This window comes from Hemitrygon akajei, chromosome 11, assembly GCF_048418815.1.
Source record: "Hemitrygon akajei chromosome 11, sHemAka1.3, whole genome shotgun sequence".
Lineage (NCBI taxonomy): Eukaryota > Metazoa > Chordata > Chondrichthyes > Myliobatiformes > Dasyatidae > Hemitrygon > Hemitrygon akajei.
In genome coordinates this window covers 173,799,798-173,821,683 of record NC_133134.1, presented here as the reverse complement: position 1 = coordinate 173,821,683, position 21,886 = coordinate 173,799,798, and the positions used below count along the sequence as shown (strand labels likewise).

At 42.2% G+C, this 21,886-nt stretch overlaps 1 protein-coding gene across 2 annotated transcripts in view; it reads right to left on the bottom strand.

Moving 5' to 3' along the window:
* Positions 1-1,377: 1,377 nt before the first annotated feature.
* The window catches only part of LOC140736305 (uncharacterized), a 37,838-nt gene continuing 17,329 nt past the window's right edge, over positions 1,378-21,886 (bottom strand). For both annotated transcript variants that reach the window (XR_012100920.1, XM_073062296.1), the window contains one exon: positions 1,378-3,740. Coding sequence is in view for 1 of the 2 variants with exons in the window: in XM_073062296.1 (XP_072918397.1) it covers positions 3,732-3,740 (9 nt within the window). In the remaining variant the exon portion in view is untranslated. The remainder of the gene's footprint in view (positions 3,741-21,886) is intronic.

The window sequence follows — 21,886 nt, the reverse complement described above, 5'->3', positions numbered from 1 at the left end:
GATTCCCAAGTCCCTCTGCACCTCTGATTTATGAATTGTCTTGCCATTTAGAAAATAGTCCGTGCCTTTATTCCTTTTAACAATGTGTATGACCATACACTTCCTTACACTATATTCTATCTTCCACTTCTTTGCCCATTCTCCTAATCTGTAGTCTCTCTGCTTCCTCAACTCTACCTTCAGCTCCCCTCTACCTTTCTTTGCATTGTCTGCAAACTTGGCCACAAAACCATCAATTCCATAATACAAGTCATTGACATATAAGGTGAAAAGAAGCAGTCCCAATACTGACCCCTGTGGAATACCACTAGTCACTAGCAGCCTATCAGAAAAAGCCTCCTTTATTCCAAAACTGCATCCTGTCAGTCAGCCAATCTTCTATTCATGTTAGTATCTTTGCTGTAATACATGTTAAGCAGCCTCATGTGCAACACCTTGTCAAAGGTCATTCGAACATCCAAGTACACAACATCCACCAATTCTCCTTTGTCTATCCTACTTGTTATTTCTTCAAAGAATTCCAACAGATTTGTCAGGCAAGGTTTCCCCTAAGGAAACCAGGCTGACTTTGACTTCCAAACCGCATCCTTCCTAGATGGCGCCAGTGGCCAATGGCAACATGTTGTAGACAGCTTATGAAACTACTAAATACTCTTCTTCTTCTTGATAAACCTCTGACCTGTGATTGCTGCCGTCTGCAGCCTGTAATTTCCTTTTTCAATATGTACTTTTGAGCTGACTGAATGATCTGTGCTTTTGCAAAATTCTGAGGGATTCAGCGAACTGGACTCTTGAGTGTGCAGGTACAGCCATCACTGGCTGTGGATGCTACATAGCAACCTGATGGCAGAACACAAACCCATGTTCAGCTCCATTACTCCACACCGATTAAAGCGTCGAGCAAGATTAAGGATGAGAGTGGAAAACGAACAGGTGTTCAGCACATCTGCCTGCATTTGTTCGGTCTCCCTCTCTTCTCTCTGAACCGGCTCCACAACTGTAGACTCCTTTTCTGGGACTCTGCAGCTCATGTTCCATGTGTTACTCTTTTTTTCACTACTTGTGTGATTTGATCAAGGTGCTCAGCGCTGAATCCATGTAACTGTGGCCTGCAACCATCAATACCCCCTCACTGTTGAACTGGCTGTGTGGCTATGCCCTGCAACCATGGGGCTTCTGGACACGCTTCACTCACCTCAGCACTGGAATGACTAAGTGGATGTAGGCTCACTTTTGGGGACTCTGCAGTTCCTGTTTTGAGTGTTATTTCTTTACCTTTTTATTAAAAAGGTTTGCACAATTTGTTCTTTATTTCACACATTGGGTATTTGATGGTCTTCGGTGTGTGAGATTTTTTTAACGGGCTCGATTGTATGTCTTTGTTTTGTGACTGTCTGCAAGAAGACAATTCCCAAGGTTGTATACAGTACACATACTTTGATAATAAATGTACTTTGAACTGAAATATTAAATATACAACACTCCTCAGGATCAGGATCAGGTTTAATATCACTGGCATATTGTGAAATTCCCTACTTAGCTGTCAACTGAATGGAGAATGCGTCTCAACAATAGACATGAGACTTAGGAGCAGAATTAGGCCATTCAGCCCATTGAATCTGCTCTGTCATTCCATCATGGCTGATCTCAGATCCCACTCAACCTCATACACCCGCCTTCTCACCATATCATTTGATGCCCTGACCTATCAGGAAATGATCAACTTCTGCCTTAAATATACCCACAGACTTAGCCTCCAGCGCAGTCTGTGGCAGAGCATTCCTTAGATTCACTACTCTCTGGATTAAAAAAAATTTCTTACCTCTGTTCTAAAAAGGTCGCCCCTCAATTTTGATGCTGTGCCCTCTAGTTCTGGATACCCCCACCATAGGAAACATCCTCTCCATGTTCACCCTATCTAATTCTTTCGACATTCGGTAGGTTTCAATGAGATTTCCCCTGCAGTCTTCTAAATTCCAATGAGTACAGGCCCAAAACTACCAAACGCTCCTCATATGTTAACCCCTTCATTCCCAGAATCATCCTCGTGACCCTCCTCTGGACTCTCTCCAATGACAACACATCTTTTCTGAGGTATTGGGCCCAAAAATGTTATCAATAGTCCAAGTGCAGCCTGACTAGTGTCTTATAAAGGCTCAGCATTATCTCTTTGCTTTTAAATTCTATTCCTTTAGAAATAAAAGGCAACATTGCAGACTTACACAGCATAGTAAATTTTAAATTGCCCATTTAGTTCTAAGAATCTCAATGCTTTCTTACTCTTGTGGGATAACTCATTTCCTGACAAGGGGGATCACTTTGCTTGGCAGGTGAGCCTTGTGGCTGTGAAAACATTCTTGGGTTGTGGGACCTCCTTCATGGTGGCTGTTGTAGTTGACTCCAAGACTGCAGGAAGTAGTTCTTGACAGCGGTAGCCAACCTTCTCCAACAATTAACTCAGTTCTCCTCGACTGATTGATGGGTCGTCTCCAGATGATATCAGGCGTTCTCTCCACTGTGTAAGAGAGTGGTCCAGATCTATCCTTAATATTTCCACGTACCCACTTTTGATCACATTTGTAGTCCCTCACTAGGATTGCTTCTCCTTGTTTGGAGAGCCTTCAATTTGTCTCAGCTATTTGTTCTGCATGCTCCTTCTGAGATTGGGTTTGAAGAGATACAAGTATGATCGCAAGGGACCAGCCAGGAACAGCATCTCTGATGTGTTGCTGGTTGTGGAGTGTGCTGTGTTACAATATGCAAGGAGGAAATTGGCGAGCTTCTGGTTCAGTGTCAGTGTAGTGTGTTCTGCTCACGTTGCTCACAGTGTGTTCTTTAGAATCTGGACAAACCTTTCTGGACACCCGGACCAAGCTATTTGTAGCTGAGTGGTACAGTGCAGATGCAATATGTCTTATTCCATTCATTTTTAGGAATGACTGAAACTGTTCCACCACAAACTGTGGTCCATTGTCACTGGCTAAGTGCTCTGGAACATCAATCCTTGCGAGAGGCTTCCCAATTCATCAATGGTGTGTGAGGCTGTAGTGAAGGCAATTGGAAACTGTTTTGACCACTTTGTAGCTGCATCTACTACTACCAATAAATTTGTACCCAGCAAAATCCACATGAATCCTCTGCTAGGGCAATGCATGCATTCCCAGGGATGGAAAGGTGCTACTCTTGGCATCCTCTGAACATGTTGGCATCCCGTACAGTGCATGACAAGCTGCTCGATCTGCTGACTAATCCCAGACCACTAGACAAATCTTTCAGCCAACACTTTCATTTTGACCACACCTAGATGACTGGCATGTAACTCCTCCAATATTTTTAGCTTACAGTTTGGATGGTACAGCAATTCTCAATGCCCACATAAGGTAACCCCTTGTCAAGGGCAAGTTTATTGCAGAGCTGGTAAAAATGGAGAACTGGAGTTTCTGCTGCATATTCCAGCCATTTTGGGTGGCCATGTAAACCTGAGACAGTTTGGGGTCTTTTCTGGTTTCCCTTGGGATCATCCCTGCCATAACAGGGAGACTTCTGATTTGCGTTAGAGAGAATATGTCAAGAGGAGTGTCAATTTTTGTAAATTTTCCAGGTACTTCATTTTCCAAGGGTGAACGGGACAATTCATCAACATTTTCATAATTAGTCATCCTCACAAATTCAGTCTTGTAATTGTGTCCTCCAAGAAACAGAGCCCCATCTCTGCATTCATGCTGCTGCTGTCAGTAGCTCTGTGGATTGAAAATAGACACCAGTGAATGATGAACAGTAACGAGAGTAAACTCTCTCCCGTACAGGGACTGGTTGAAATGTTTTACACTCCAAATCGGAGTCAAGGACTCTGTCAATCTGTGCGTAATTTTTCTTGCAGCAACAAGGGAGCGTGCTGCAAAGGCTATGGGGTATTCACTTCCATCACTCATAACATGTGATATTACTGCACTGATACCATAAGGTGCGGCATCACAGGCAAGCTCTACTGGATGGTGTGGATCATAATGTGCCAGTACAGTGTCGAACTTCACCATTTCCTTTACTTTTTTGAAAGCCATCTCACACTGCTTTGTCCATTTCCTTTTCTTCCTAATCTGTAGTAATGGCCTCAGGCTGGCCCCAGCTAATTTCACTCTGCTGACATTTTCCACCAGAAAGATGTACAATACCATGGGCAGAGGATATTGATCAGTACTGGGTTAATGGTAATGTTAAAATCACCATAGATCCTGACAGACCCATTCTTCTTGCCTGCTCGGACCAAAGGTGTTGCCCATGGGCTCTACTCAACCTTGGAAAGAATTCCTTCAGCCTCCATGCAATCTAACTCACTGGCTACATTATCACGGATGATATAAGGAACTGGACTGGCTTTGCAAAATGTGGGTGCGGCATTTTCATTTAACACTATTTTACCTTTGATATGTTTGAGTTTTCCAATGCCACGGTATCATCAGAACCTTTCTTAATTCACTTTCATATGGCTTTATTGCAGGAGATGTGGCATGCAAATGGTGAATGGATCTCCAATCAAGTTGTAGTTTTTCTCAGCCAATCACATCCCCACAATGCTGGTCCTCCTGCTTTTACTACATACAAGCTTACTGTGGCTTGTTGGTTGTTGTATTTCACTGTTACAGATGCCATTCCCACAGGAGTTATCTTTTCTCCTGTATAGTGCTTCGTTGTATACCTGCAGGATTTCTTTGAAATACCTCTCAAACTCATTTTGTGGAATGACTGATACAGCTGAACCAGTGTCTAATTCCATTTTAATTAGTTTGCTGTTCACTTCTGGTTTTAGCCTTCTTGCTTGTCTATTGCTAGTTTTCACATTGTAAATCTTAGGACTACACAGTCCTGTGTCACTCTCATCATTATCCGATTTTTCATCAACAGCATGCAGAATAGTGCTTTTTTTTTTGAAACTGCAACTTGACTTTTTATCTTTTTCTCTTCCCTGTGCAGTCCAATTATTTTGATCTGTCCAATATGCTCTTTGTATGTGTCCTACTTTGTTGCATTTTCCCCAAATTTTGCTTTGAAATCTGCATTGATTTGGTGTATGTGAGCCCCTGCCACAATGGTAACATAATTTTGTTTGGCCAGGTCGGCTTCCATCGAGACGCTGCAATTTTGTTCCTGCTCACTTTCATTTCTGACTGCAATTCAATTGCATGTCTGTCTGCGGTTTCCATTGAACCAGCAATTTCAACTGCTCTTTTAAATGTAAGCTGTGCAGTTAGGAGCAGTTTTTGAATGTTTTCTTGTAAGGTTCCACAAACTAAATGATCTCTCAGTGCGTCACTAAACCCTTTACTGAACTGACAATGCTCAGACAATCTCTTCAATTCAGCCACATTCGCTGAAATGAACTCCCTTTCTTTTTGATTCTGCTTATGAAATCTAAAATGTTCTGTAATCAACAATGGTTTTGGTTCTAAATGTGCCTGTATTACTTAGATGATATTGGCAAAGCTGATTTGGTTGGAGTAGTCAAACCTCAAAGCAAACTGTATGCCTTTAAATCAAAAGCACTCAACAAAATTGTTAGTTGTTTCTCAATGGCTATTTCATTTGCTTCAAAATACTGTCCAATTTGCTCAGTGATTTGTGTAATAAAATGTCGATCTTTCTGATGTAACCAGCCATTTCTACTCTTTTATTTAATGATTATTATAACCTGGTACTCACTCTTTATGAACCACTGAATTCTTCAGTTTTCTGACTTTTTAAAAACTCGATCGTGTCTTCCTTTCTGAAGACCACATGCTTGCCTGCTTCTTTCCACTTGACCATCTTTCACATTAACGTCTTGCTATGCTTCAACAGGTGATTTTAAAAATATATCATCACCACTGTTATGTTTTGTAACTTCAAAACATTAAGCAAATTCAAAGGAAGACATGGGAGTCCAAAATGTGGGTTTGACTTCATGTTTAAGCGAGGCATATTTTTACATATAACTCATAATGAGTTATTTAAATGACCAAGAATGCTTCATCAAACTGTGTGTGTGTGTGTGTGTGTGTGTGTGTGTGTGTGTGTGTGTGTGTGTGTGTGTGTGTGTGTGTGTGTGTGTGTGTGTGTGTGTATACACACACAATATTTCTTAAATATTACTGAAATATTAAATACACAACATGGCCTATAGTTTCTTTTCATCTACCTCCCTCAGTTCTTAAAGACTGGAGTAACAGTTACAATTTTCCAGTCCTCCAGAACTATTCCAGAATCTAGTGATTCTTGAAAGATCATTACTAATTCCTCCACAATATAGTTAGAGCATTGGCTGATTGGTAGGAGGCAATAAGTGGGAATAAAAGGATTGTTTTCTGGTTGGCTGCCAGTGACTAGTGGTGTTCCAATGGGATGGGTGTTGGGACCACTTCTTTTTATGCTGTGTAACAATGATTTAGATGATGGAATAGATGGATTTGTTGCCAAGTTTGCAGATGATATGAAGATTAGTGGAGGGACAGGTAGTGTTAAGGAAACAGTTAGGATGCAGAAGGATTTAGACAGATTAGGAGAATGGACAAGAAAGTGGCAAATGAAATACAATGTTGGAAATGCACGATCCTGCATGTCGGTAAAAATAATTGTGCGGAATATTTTCTAAATGGGGAGAAAATCCAGGAATCTGAGATGCAGAGTGTCTTGGGAGTCCTTGTGCAGAACACCCTGAAGGTTAACTTGCCGGTGGAGTCGGTGGTGAGGAAGGCAAATGCCATGTTAGTATTCATTTCAAGAGATCTGGAATACAAGAACAGGGATGTGATGCTGAGGCTTTATAAAGCACTGCTGAGGCCTCGCCTTGAGTACTGTGAACAGTTTTGGGTTCCTCACCTTAGAAAAGATGTGCTGGCATTGGAGACGGTTCAGAGGAGGTTGACGAGGATGATTCCAGGAATGAGAGGGTTATCATACCATGGCTCTGGGTCTGTACTTGCTGGAATTCAGAAGGATGAGGGGGGATCTCATTGAAACCTTTCAGATGTTGTAAGGCTTAGACAGAGTAGATGTGAAAAGGATGTTGTCCATAGTGGGAGAGTCTAGGACAAGAGGGCACAGCCTCAGAATAGGGGGCACCCTTTCAGAACAGAGAAGCAGAGAAATTTTTTTAGCCGAAGTGTGGTGAATTTGTGGAAGTTGCTGCCACAAGCAGCTGTGGAGGCCAGGTCGTTGGGTGTGTTTAAGACAGAGCTTGAAAGTATTCTTGATTGGATATGGCATAGAGAAGGTCAGGAACTCGGGTTGAGGAGGAGATTTTTTTTTAAAGTATCAGCCATGATTGAACGGCAAAGCAAACTCAATGGGCCAGATGGCCTAATTCTGCTCCTATATCTTATGATCTAATATCTTCAGCCACTTCTTTCAGAAACTTGGGGTGTAGTCCATTTGGTCCAATTGACTTATCAACCTTACAATCTTTCAGCTTCCCAAGCACCTTCTCCTTAGTAATAGCGACTACACTTACCTCTGCACCCTGGCTTTCAAATTTCTGGCATACTGCTAGTGTCTTCCACAGTGAGAACTGATGCAAAATACTTATTTAGTTTGTCCACCATTTCTTTGCCCCACGTTACTACCTATAACCATATAACAATTACAGCACGGAAACAGGCCATCTCGGCCCTTCTAGTCCGTGCCGAAAGTTTACTCTCACCTAGTCCCACTGACCTGCACTCAGCCCATAACCCTCCAGTCCTTTCCTGTCCATATACCTCTCCAGCATCATTTTCCAGCGATCCGATATCCACTCTCACCTCTCTTTTACTCCTTATTTATCTGAAAAATACCTTTGGCACCCTCCTTAATGTTATTGGCTAGCTTACCTTCATATTTAATCTTTTCTCTCCTTATTTTTTAGTTGTCTTCTGTTTTTTTAGATTTCCCAATTCTCTAACTTCCCACTATTTTACTATATTATATGCTCTCTTTTTTGCTTTTATGTTGGCTTTAACTTCTCTTGTCAGCCACAGTTGCCTCATCTTCCCTTTAGAATAACTCTTCATCTTTGGAATATAGTGATCCTGCAGCTTCCAAACAATTTTGGCCAGCTCCTCTCTACGTCTCTGTAATTCCCTTTCCTCCATTGTAATATTGATACATCTGAATTTAACTTCTCCCTCTTAAATGGCAGGGTGAACTCAATCATATTATGATCACTGTCTCATAAGTGTTTCTTCACCTTAATCTTCCAAATCAAATCTGATTCATTATATTACACACAATCCAGAATAGCCTTTCCCATAGTGGGCTCAACCACAGGCTGCTCTAAAGAGCCACCTCATAGGCATTCAACAGATTCCCTCTCTTGAGATTTTCCCAATCTAGCTGAATATTGAAATCCCTCTTCACTATCATGGCATTGCACTTAGTACACGCCTTTTGTATCTCACGTTACGGGGCTGTGGATAAGCCTAGGTAGTTCTAAGATAAGGACATGTTCGGCACAGCTTTGTGGGCCGAAGGGCGTGTATTGTGGTGTAGGTTTTCTATGTTTCCTTGTTGTAATCAATATCACACATCCTGGCTACTGTTCAGGGGCTTGTATAGAACTCCCCTCAGGGTCTTTGCCTATTTGCGGTTTCTTATCTCTGCCCACAAGGATTCGACATCTTCCAAAACGAAGTCTCCTATTTCTAAGAATTTGAATTCATTTTCACCAACAGAGCCACCCACCCCCTTTGCTTAGGTGCCTGTCCTTTCGATACAAGGTGTATCCTTGGATGTTAAGCTCCCAGCTATGATTTTTTTGTTAGCCATGACTCAGTGACAACTACATCATACCTGCCAAACTGACCTTGCTATAAGATCATCGACTTTATTCCATATACTGCATGCATTCAGTCCTGTATTAATGACCCATTTCAATTTTAACCCTGTGTTACACTTCAACTCATCCCACTGACTGCGATTTTGTCAATGTCCTTCCTCACTGGCTCACTACATACTGCCTTACTTGCATACCAGTTGCCCCATCCTCAGCCCTATCACTCTGCCAAATTAGTTTAAACCTGCCTGCAAGGATATTTTCCCTTTGGCCCTTAAAGCCTGTTTGTGGAGCAAGATCACACCTGTCCTTCTATCTCAGGCACCATTTACCACAACCATTTCAGACCTGCCTGATTAGTGTGGACAAATCTCTCCATGGATTTTTGCTACCATTCCTTTAACCTCCTCTAACCTGTAAATAAAAGCGGAGTAATCCATTTGGTTACCAGAACTTTCCTTTGGTTCAGTAGCTAGCAGTTTCCATAGCATACTATGGAGTCATAGAATCATACAGCATACAAACAGGTCCTTCAGCTCAGCTGCTCTGAGCTGACCGAGATTCCCCCCTAAGCCAGTCCCATTTGTCCATGTTTGGCCCTCTGAAACTTCCATGTACCTGTCCAAGTTCCTTTGAAATATTGTAAATGTACCTACCTTTTGCCTTCACCCTCTACATGCTCTACATGCTGTGTAGAGATTTTACACAGCTCTCTAATATTACCCCTCATTCTCCAGTGCTCCAATGAATAAAGTTCCAGTCTACTGAACTTACTGCAGTGTACTGCTGCTGCTAAATGACAAATTTCAAGACATATGCCAGTGATATTAAACCTGATTCTGATTCTAAATATTTTATTTAACACAATTTAAAATATACGACTGATCCTATAACATGATCTGAAGCAAGTATGCATTTACCCATACCAAAACAGACAAACAGCTGACTCATTCGTTGTGCTTTCCTTTCATGGACTGCACATAATTGATTCTACCATGAAACTTTCACAGGAATGTGGACAATTTTTCTCTGTTGAGCCCATCTGGTTTATGTCCTGAAACGGTTTTGAAATATTAGCATAGCAAAAGATAGCATAAATTAAATGTATTTTGTAAAGACCAGTCATTCCCCTGAACTTGCTCTGACAATGACATTTCATACTTTATGGCCACTGCCATCCCATGAAAGTCTTTGTTTTATAAACAGGACTTCCTAAACAAACTCTACTGGTGAACAGCTTCCACATAGTTTTTCACAAGCTCTTTTTATGAGCTACAGTTTTGTTATCTTGTAGCAAGGAATTTGCTTGGGCCTTACCACCACTTGTGAAGCACAGACCTAACTTCCCAGAGCTGAGATATGGTTATATAGAGTCATACAACAATATAGAATAAAACCATAAGACATAGGAGCAGAATTAGGCTATTTGGCCCATCGAGTCTGCTCTGTATTCCATCATGGCTGATCCTGGATCCAATTCAACCCCATATACCTACCTCCTCGCCGTAACTGTGATGCCCTGACCAATCAGGAAACTATTGATTTTTGCTTTAAATATACCCATGGACTTGGCCTCCATAGCTGTCTGTGTCAGAGCATTCCACAGATTCACTACTCTCTGGCTTAAAAAAAAATCCTCCTTACCTCAGTTCCAAAGGCTTACCCCTACATCTGCATGAAGTGCATCCGGCTGCAGTTCCTTGAAGACCGTGTTAGGCAGGGGTGTAAAACTCATTTTAGGTCACGGACTGGATTGAGCAAAATGCAGCTTCATGCGGGCCGGATCAGTCGGACGCGTGCGAACGCAGCTTTCGTTGCCTCCGTTTTTTCAGCCTGCTCTCATGTGTCTCAGTCTCTGCTATAACTACAAAGTGTTTCACTTTACAAATTCCGTTTCTTATGAAGAAGACTGCCGAATAAACACTAAAAACCCTGAAAACCTGGTACCTGAATAAACTCAGCATTAGCCATATCATACGCCATAGGCGCTTCGATTACTGGGGCCAGCTTTAATAGTAATTAGATATTATCTCGCGGGCCAAAGATAATTCCACCACGGGCCAGATTTGGCCCGCGGGCCTTGAGTTTGACATATATGGTGTTAGGGATCCAGAGCAGCAACTGGATGACCTTCAAGGAGAGCAAGGAGATAATTGATCAAAGTTACAGTTTGTTTTATGGGAAGGATGTAATAGAGAAATGGAGGTCATTTAAAGGTGAAATTTTGAGGGTACAGAATCTTTATGTTCCTGTTAGATTGAAAGGAAAGGTTAAAAGTTTGAGAGTGCCATGGTTTTCAAGGGATATTGGAAACTTGGTTAGGAAAAAGAGAGATATCTACAATAAATATAGGCAGCATGGAGTAAATGAGGTGCTCGAGGAATATAAAGAATATAAAAAGAATCTTAAGAAAGAAATTATAAAAGCTAAAAGAAGATATGAGGTTGCTTTGGCAAGTAAGGTGAAAATAAATCCAAAGGGTTTCTACAGTTATATTAATAGCAAAAGGATAGTGAGGGATAAAATTGGCCCCTTAGAGAATCAGAGTGGACAGCTATGTGTGGAGCCGAAAGAGATGGGGGAGATTTTGAACAATTTCTTTTCTTCGGTATTCACTAAGGAGAAGGATATTGAATTGTGTAAGGTAAGGGAAACAAGTACGGAAGTTATGGAAACTATGACAATTAAAGAGGAGGAAGTACTGGTGTTTTTAAGGAATATAAAAGTGGATAAATCTCTGGGTCCTGACAGGATATTCCCTAGTACCTTGAGGGAAGTTGGTGTAGAAATAGCAGGGGCTCTGACAGAAATATTTCAAATGTCATTAGAAACGGGGATGGTGCCGGAGGATTGGCATATTGCTCATGAGGTTCCATTGTTTAAAAAGGGTTTTAAGAGTAAACCTAGCAATTATAGGCCTGTCAGTTTGACATCAGTGGTGGGTAAATTAATGGAAAGTATTCTTAGAGATGGTATATATAATTATCTGGATAGACAGGATCTGATTAGGAATAGTCAGCATGGATTTGTGCATGGAAGGTCATGTTTGACAAATCTTATTGAATTTTTTGAAGAGGTTCAAGGAAAGTTGACGAGGGTAAAGCAGTGGATATTGTCTATACGGACTTCAGTAAGGCCTTTAACAAGGTTCCGCATGGAAGGTTAGTTAGGAAGGTTCAATCGTTAGGTATTAATATTGAAGTAGTAAAATGGATTCAACAGTGGCTAGATGGGAGATGCCAGAGAGTAGTGGTGGATAACTGTTCGTCAGGTTAGAGGCCGGTGACCAGTGGTGTGCCTCAGGGATCTGTACTGGGTCCAATGTTGTTTGTCATATACATTAATGATCTGGATGATGGGGTGGTAAATTGGGTTAGTAAGTATGCAGATGATACTAAGTTAGGAGGCATTGTGGATAATGAAGTAGGTTTTCAAAGCTTTCAGAGAGATTTAGGCCAGTTAGAAGAGTGGGCTGAACGATGGCAGATGGAGTTTAATGCTGATAAGTGTGAGGTGCTACATTTTGGTAGGAATAATCAAAATAGGACATACATGGTAAATGGTAGGGCATTGAAGAATGCGGTAGAACAGAGTGATCTAGGAATAATGGTGCATAGTTCCCTGAAGGTGGAATCTCATGTGGATAGGGTGGTGAAGAAAGCTCTTGGTATGCTGGCCTTTATAAATCAGAGCATTGAGTATAGGAGTTTGGGATGTAATGTTAAAATTGTGCAAGGCATTGGTAAGGCTGAATTTGGAGTATTGTGTACAGTTCTGGTCACCAAGTTATAGGAAAGATGTCAACAAAATAGAGAGAGTACAGAGAAGATTTACTAGACTGTTACCTGGGTTTCAGCACCTAAATTACAGGGAAAGGTTGAACAAGTTAGGTCTTTATTCTTTGGAGCGTAGAAGGTTGAGGGGGGACTTGATAGAGGTATTTAAAATAATGAGGGGGATAGATCGAGTTGACGTGGATAGGCTTTTTCCATTGAGAGTAGGGGAGATTCAAACAAGAGGACGATTTGAGAGTTAGGGGTCAAAAGTTTAAGGGTAACACGAGGGGGAATTTCTTTACTCAGAGAGTTGTAGCTGTGTGGAATGAGCTTCCAGTAGAAGTGGTAGAGGCAGGTTCGGTATTGTCATTTAAAGTTAAATTGGATAGGTATATGGATAGGAAAGGAATGGAGGGTTATGGGCTGAGTGCGGGCCAGTGGGACTAGGTGAGTGTAAGCGTTGGCATGGACTAGAAGGGCCGAGATGATCTGTTTCCATGCTGTAATTGTTATATGGTTACAGGGAAGTAGTCACCCCAAAGTTGCAGGAGGCGAGGAGCTGGATGACCTTCAGGAGAAATGGAAATGTGAATAGGCAGTTAGAGCAGAGCACCCTGTGGCCATTCCCCTCAAAAACAAGTATACCGTTTTGGATACTTTTGTGGGGGATGACATCCTGGGAGAATGACATGGCAACCGGGTTACAGGCATAAGCATGGGTCCGTGGTGCAGAAGGGAAAGAGAGAGAAGAAGGGAAAGGTAGTGATCGGGGACTCAGTAGTGAGGGGAACAGACAGGAGATTTTGTGGAAGTGAACGGGATACCCGGATGGTATGTTACCATGTGTCTGGGTCAGAGATGTCTCAGATCGCGTCCACAACATTTTGGAGAGAGAGGGAGAACGGCCAGATGTCTTGGCCCATATTGGTACCAATGACATAGGAAGGGAAAGCAATGTGGTCCTGAAAAGAGAATTTAGAGAGCTAGGTAGAAAGCTGAGAAGCAGGACCTACTGGGTAGTAATTTCTGGATTGCGACCTGTGCCACGTGCCAGTGAGGGTAGAAACAGGAAGATTTGGCAGATAAATGTGTGGCTGAGAAGTTGGTGCAGGGGGCAGGGCTTCAGGTTCTTGGATAATTGGGTCTCTTCTGGGAGAGGTATGACCTGTTTAAAAGTGATGGGTTGCACCTGAACCCAAGAGAGACCAATATTCTTGTGGACAGGTTTGTTAGAGCTATTGGGGAGGGTTTAAACTAACTCAGCAGTGGGGGTGGGAACTGGAGTGAAGCGACTCAGGAGAGGATGGAAGGGCAGGCAGGGGATGGGACTTAGTTGCAGCCAACAGGCTGAGTATCAAGTCATTAAGAAAGGACAGCAAATACGGTACTCAAGGTGTTGTAACTAAATGCACGTAGTATAAGAAATAAGGTGGATGATCTTGTTGCAGTATTACAGATTGTCAGGTATGATGTTGTGGCCATCACTAAATCATAGCTTTAGGATAATTGTAGTTGGGAACTGAATGTCCAAGGTTATACGTAATATCGGAGGGATAGGAATGTAGACAGAAGGGGTTGGTGTGACTCTACCGGTAAAGAATGGCATCAAATCAGTAGAAAGGTGTGACATAGGATCAAGAGATGTTGAATCTTTGTGAGCTGAGTTAAGGGTAGAAGGATGTTGATGGCAGTTATAAGCAGGCTTCCCTACTGTGGCTGGGAGGTGGACCACAGGTTACAACAGGCAAGTCAAAAGGGCAATGTTATGGTAGTCATGGAAAATTTTAACATGCAGGTCAATTGGGAAAATAAGGTTGGTAATGGATCTCAAGAGAGTGAGTTTGTTGAATGCCTAAGAGATGGCTTTTTAGAGCAGTTTGTCATTGAGTCTACGAGGGATCAGCTATACTGGATTGGGTGTTGTGTAATGAACCGGGGGTGATTAGGGACCTTAGGATAAAAGAACCCTTAGGGACCAGTGATCACAATATGATTGTGTTCAACTTGAAATTTGATCGGGACAAAGTGAAGTCTGATGTAGCAGTATTTCTGTGGAGTAAGGGAAATTACAGTGGTATGAGAGAGGAGTTGGCCAAAGTAAATTGGAAGTAGCTGCTGGCAGGGATGTCAGCAGAGCAGCAATGGTGTGCGTTTCTGGGAAAAATGAGGAAGGTGCAGGACATGAGTTCTCCAAAAATGAAGAAATACTCAAATGGTAAAATAGTACAACCGTGGCTGACAAAGGAAGTCCAAGCTATTGTAAAAACAAAATAAAGGGCATACAACAAAGCAAAAATTAGTGGGAAGATAGAGGATTGGGAAGTTTTTAAAAACCTACTGACAGCAACTAAAAAAATCAGTAGAAGGGAAAAGATGAAATATGAAAGCAAGCTAGCAAATAATATAAAATGTGAATAGTAAAAGTTTTTTAGTATGTTATAGAAACATAGAAAACCTACAGCACAATACAGGCCCCTTGGCCCACAAAGTTATGCCGAACATGTCCCTACCTTAGAAATTACTAGGCTTTCCTATTGCCCTCTATTTTTCTAAGCTCCATGCACCTATCCAGGAGTCTCTTAAAAGACCCTATCGTATCCGCCTCCACCACCATTCTGGCTGCCCATTCCACTCACTCACTACTTTCTGAGTAAAAAAACTTACTCCTGACATCTCCTCTGTACCTATTCCCCAGCACCTTAAGCCTGTGTCCTCTTGTGGCAACCATTTCAGTCGGAAAAAGCGTCTGACTATCCACACGATCAATGCCTCTCATCATCTTATACATCTCCATCAGGTCACGCTCCAAGGAGAAAAGGCCGAGTTCACTCAACCTATTCTCATAAGGCATACTCCCCAATCCAGGCAACATCCTTGTAAATCTCCTCTGCACCCTTTCTATGGCTTCCACATCCTTCCTGTAGTGAGGTGACCAGAACTGAGCACAGTACTCCAAGTGGGGTCTGACCAGGGTCCTACTGTATATAGCTGCAACATTACCTCTCGGCTCCTAAATTCAGTTCCATGATTGATGAAGGCCAATGCACCGTATGCCTTCTTAACCACAGTGTCAACCTGCGCAGCTGCTTTGAGCGTCCTGTGGACTCGGACCCCAAGATTCCTCTGATCCTCCATACTGCCAAGAGCCTTACCATTAATACTATATTCTGCCATCATATTTGACCTACCAAAATGAACCAAAATGTTAAAAATAAAAGGGAATTGAAAGTGGATATAGGACCGCTAGAAAATGAGGCAGGAGAAATAATAATAGGGGACAAGGAGATGGCTGATAAACTAAATAAGTATTTTGTGTCAGTCTTCACTGTGGAGGACACTAGCAGTATGCTTGATGTTGTAGTGAGTGAAGGAAGAGAAGTGGGTGCAGTTACTGTTCCAAGAGAGAAGATGTTAGAGTCAATTGTTAAGGATAATGTGATGGAGTACTTGGTGACATAGGCCAAGATAGTACAAAGTCAGCATGGTTTCCTTCAGGGAAAATCCTGCCTGCAGAACCTGTTGGAATTCTTTGAGGAGATTACAAGTAGGATAGATAAAGGGGATGCAGTGGATGTTGTATATTTGGACTTTCAGAAGGCCTTTGACAAGGTGCCGCACATGAGGCTGCTTACCAAGTTAAGAACCTATGGTATTACAGGAAAGTTACTACAAGTTAGAGCATTGGCTGATTGGTAGAAGGCAGCAAGTGGGAATAAAAGGATCCTTTTCTGGTTGGCTGCCAGTGACTAGTGGTGTTCCGCAGGGACTGGTGTTGGGATCACTTCTTTTTATGCTGTATGTAAATGATTTAGATGATGGAATAGATAGCTATGTTACCAAGTTTGCAGATGATACGAAGAATGGTGGAGGGGTAGGTACTGTTGATGAAACAGGTAGGATGCAGAAGGACTTAGACAGATTAGGAGAATGGGCAAGAAAGTGGCAAATCAAAATAAAATGTTGGAAAATGCATGGTCATGCACTTTGGTAGTAGAAATAATTGTGCGGAATATTTTCTAAATGGACAAAAAATCCAGGAATGAGATGCAGAGGGACTTGGGAGTCCTTGTGCAGAACACCCTGAAGGTTAACTTGCAGGTAGATTCGGTGGTGAGGAAGACAAATATGTTAGCATTCATTTCAAGAGGTCTAGAATGCAAGAGCAAGGATGTGATACTAAGGCCTCGGCACTGGTGAGGCCTCAGTATGGTGAACAGTTTTGGGCCCCTTATCTTAGAAAAGATGTGCTGGCATTGGTGAGGGTCCAGAGGAGGTTCACAAGGATGATTCCAGGAACGAAAGGGTTATCATACGAGGAACATTTAATGGCTCTGGGTCTGTACTCGCAGGAATTCAGAAGGATGAGGGGGATCTCATTGAAACCTTTCAAATGTTGGAAGGCCTAGACAGGGTAGATGTGGAAAGGATGTTTCCCATGGTGGGAGAATCTAGGACAAGAGGACACAGCCTCAGGGTTGAGGGTCGCCCTTTCAAAACAGGAATGCGGAGAAATTTCTTTTGGCAAAGGTCAGTGAATTTGTTGAATTTGCTGCCACATACAGCTGTGGAGGCCAATTCATTGGATGTATTTAAGGCAGAGATTGATAGGTTCTTGATTGGACATGGCATCAAAGTTTACAGGGAGAAGGCCAGGAACTGGGGATGAGGAGGAGTTGGAAAAAAATGGTCAGCCATGATTGAATGGCCAGGCAGACTCAATGGGCCAGATGGCCTAATTCTGCTCCTATGTCTTATGGTCTATTTTGAGGCTATGCCCTTTAGTTCTGGTTACCTCCACCATAGGAAACATCCTCTGCACATCCACCCTATCTAGTCCTTTCAAGATCCCCTGACCCCACCCTCATATCCTTCTAAATTCCAGTGAGTACAGGCCCAAAGCTGACAAACGTTCCTCATATGTTAATTCCTTCATTCCTGGAATCATCCTTGTGAACCTCCTCTGTACTCTCTCCAATAACAACATATCCTTTTTGAGATATGGGGCCCAAAACTGTTGACAATACTCCAAGTGCAGCCGGACTCGTGTTTTATAAAGCCTCAGCATTATCTCATTGTTTCCCCTTTAAATGAAAGCCAACACTGCATTTGCCTTCTTTACCACAGACTCAATCTGTAAATTAACCTTCTGAAAGTCTTGCACAAGGGCTCCTAAGTCCCTTTGCACCCCTGATGTTTGAATATTCTCCCCATTTAGATAATAGTCCGCACTGTTGTTCCTTTTAGCAAAATGTATTATCATATGTTTCCCAACACTGTATTCCATTTGCCACTTTTTTGCCCCTTCTTCCAATTTGTCTAAGTTCTGCTGCAATCCCATTGCTTCCTCAGCACTGCCTGCCCCTCCACCTACCTTCATATCATCTGCAAACTTTGCCACAAAGCCATCAATTCCATTTTCTAAATCACTGACAAGCAACGTGCAAAGTAGTGGACCTAATACTGACGTAAGAACAGAAAAACAGCCTCCACTACTTCATTGGACAGAGAATTCCACAAATTCACCACCCTCTGAAAAAAGCAGTTCCTCTCATCTCCATCCTAAATCTACTCCCCTGAATCTTGAGGCTATGTCCCCTAGTTCTAGTCTCACCTGTCAGATGAAACAACTTTCCTATCTATCTATCTATCCCTTTTCATAATTTTATATGCTTCTATAAGATCTCCTCTCATTCTTCAGAATTCCAGTGAGTACAGTCCTTTCAAGATCCCCCGCGCTCCCACCCTTCTAAATTCCAGTGAGTTCTCAATCTCTACTGATAGTCTAACCCCCTCATCTCAGGAATCAGCCTGGTGATGAGGGGGTCAGACTGTGAGGAGAAACTGAGAAGCACCTGACCCCTGAGGAATACCACTATTTGGTGGTATTCACACTCACTGCCTCCTGCCTGTTAGCCATTCCTCTGTCCATGACTGTATCTTTCATGTAATGCATGGGATTTTATCATGGTAAGCAGCTTCATGTGTGGCACCTTATCAAATGCCTTCTGAAAATCCACGTAAATGACATCCACTGCCTCTCCTTTGTCCACCCTGCTTGTTACTTCTTTCTCCCTTCAAGAGTGGAGTTACATTTGCAATTTTCCAGTCCTCTGGAACCATGCCAAAATCAAGTAATTCTTGAAAGATCATAACCAATGTATCTGCTCTCTCTCTTCAGCAACCTCTCTCAGGGCTCTGGGATGTATTCCATCTGGTCCAGGTGACTTATCCACCTTAAGACCTTTCAGTTTGCCTAGCTGTTTTTCCTTTGTAATAGCAATAGCACTCACTCCTGCTCCCTGACACTCACAGACCTCTGGCACACTACTAGTGTCTTCTACAGTGAAGACTGATGCAAAGTACTTATTAAGTTCCCCTGCCACTTCTTTGTCACACATTACTACCCCTCACAAGCATTATTTTTCAGTGGTCCAATATCAACTCTCACTTCCCATTTATTCTTTATATAACTGAAAAAAAAACTTTTAATATCCTGCTTTATATTGTTGGCTAGTTTGCCCTCATATCTCATCTTTTCCCTTCTTATGGCTTTTTAGATGCCTTTTTTTTTGGATTTTAAAAGCTTCCCCATCATCCAACTTCCTTTTGGATCATCCACTCGCTTTTGCTACCCTATATGCCCTTTGCTTGACTTTTATGCAGTCCTTTACTTCCTTTGTCAGCCATGGTTGCCCAGCCTGCCATTTGAGAATTACTTCTGTGGGAAATATCTATCCTGTGCATTGTGAACTGTTCCCAGAAACTTTAGCCATCCCTGCTCTGCTGTCATCCCCGCCACTATCCCTCTCCAATCCACCTGGGCAAGCTCCTCTCTCATGCCTCTGTAATTCCCTTTATTCCATTGTGATACTGATCCATGTGACTTGTGCTTCTCCCTCTCAAATTGCAGTATGAATTTGATCATATTATGATCAGTGGCTCCAAAGTGTTCCTGTACCTTAAGCTCCCTAATAAGATCTTGGTTATTATATATCACCCAATCTAAGATGGCCTTTCCCTGAGTAGGCTCAAGCACAGGCTGCTCGAAAAAGGCATCATATAGGCATTCAACAAATTCCCTCTCTTGCAATCTGACACCAAGCTGATTTTCCCATCCCCTTGCATATTGAAATCCCCCATTACAATTGTGACATTACCCTTATTACCAGCTCCCTTTACAATCTCAACCCCACATCTTGGCTACTATTTGGAGGCCTATATATGATTCCTACAATGGTTTTTGTCACCCTCTTCTTAACTCCACCCATAAAGATTCGATATTCTCTGACCCTATGTCACCTCTTTTTAAAGATGTAATTCCATCTCTTACCCACAGAGCTATACCACAGCCTATGTCTTCCTACCTGTCCTTATGATACAAAGTATTTTAAGTATGTTTGATGTTAAGCTCCCGACTATGGCCTTCTTTCAGCCATGTCTCAGTGATGCCTACAGTGTAATACTGACCAATCTCTAATTGCACAACGAGTTTGTCCATCTTATTTTGAATGTTACATGCATTTAAATACCCACACTTTCAGTCCTGTGTTCTTCATCCTTTTGAATTTTGTCTCTGTGGTACAATTTAACTCTTTGCACTGTCTGCATTTGTAGCTCATCATTGGCTTGTCCTTCCTTACATTTATATTACACCCATCATCTACTTGTAAACCTGCTGGTCCATTCTCAGCTCTATCATAAAGACTCCCACCCCCCTGCCAGATTAGTTTAAACCACTCCCAACATGGATACAGATGCTTTAGCCCAACCAGCCCAGACTAACCACAGTGCTTACCCAGCTCATCCCAATTTCCTACATTTGGACCATGTCTCCCAAGCCCTGTCCTTCAACGTACCTGTTCATGTAATTCTATTGTTCTGAGTCAACCACTTCCTCTGGTAGCTCATTCCACATACTCACCGCACTCTGCATGAAAAGTTGCCTTTTTTAATTTTTCCCCTCTGACCCTGAGTCTCTGCTCCCTAGTTTTGGACTTATCATCCACATTATCAATTGCAGCTTGTGGACCAAGAGTTGACATCAAAGCCCAAGGTCCTCACTGGTTGTCATCGATAATTTGGGCCCAATGACCTGTTTCTATGTTATATAATTTTCTGATCATGGGCACTAGCCTTCTCACCTCCAAGGACATCTTCTAAAGGCGATGTCTCAAAAAGGTAGCATTCATCATTAAGGGCCGCTGCCACCCAGGACATGTCCTCTTCTCATTGCTCCAATCACAGAGGCGGTACAGGAGCCTGAGCACCTTACCTGTACCCCTCATGATTTTAACCCTGTATAAGGTCATTCCTCAACCTCCTATGTTCCAAGGAAAAAAAACCTCAACCTATCCAGTCTCTCCTTATAACCCAAGACCCCAATCCCCATAACGTCCATGTGATTCCTTTCGGCACTCGCTAGACAACCAGGACTGTACAGAATGCTGCAAATGCTATCTCACCAAGGTAATTGGTTTGTTATTGTAACATTTACGAAGATACGGTGAAAAGCTTTGTTTTGCATGCCAGCCATACAGATTGTTTCACAGTATCAGTACATCTAGGCAGTACAAAGGAAAAGCAATAACAGAAAGCAGAATATAATCTTAGTTACAGAGAAAGTGTACTACAAGTAGAAAAGCAGGTGCAAGACCACAATGGAGTAGATTGAATAATCAAGAAGCCATTCAATAGCATTATAACAACAAGAAAAAGACTGTCCTTGAGTATGCTGGTACATGCTTTCAGGCTTTTGTCTCTTCTGCCCAATAGGAGGGGAGTGAAGTGAGAGTATCTGAGATGGTGGGGTATTTGATTAAACAGGTTGTTTTACAAAGTCAGCTGTAAGTGAAGACAGTCCATGGAGGAGAAGTTGGCTTCCGTGATATGCTGAGCTATATCCACAACTCTCTGCCCTTTCTTGTGATCATGTGCACAGCAGTTGCCGTACCAAGCTGTGATGCATCCTGATTAGTTGCCTTCTATTTTGCATTGAGGGTCAATTGGGACATGCTGAATGTCATATCCTCCTAAGGAGGTACAGGAACTGCTGAAACATGACTTTGTACTCATGAAAGTGAGCTTGCCAGAGTTTTTCTTCACCACCTATGTCAAAATCATATCACCAGCATATGTCATGAAATTTGTCGCCACTTTCAGGAAATTACTGTTTGTACTCTGAGGTGTTCTACAGCATCTTGCTGGGCCTTGCAATTTACAGTGCAAATCCCACTTTAGTTTAATGCAACATTTAATGCTTGTCTGAGTAAAGTTCCAACTGCTATCCTGGATCATTTCCCTAGTTAATTTAGATTATGTTGTAATCTTA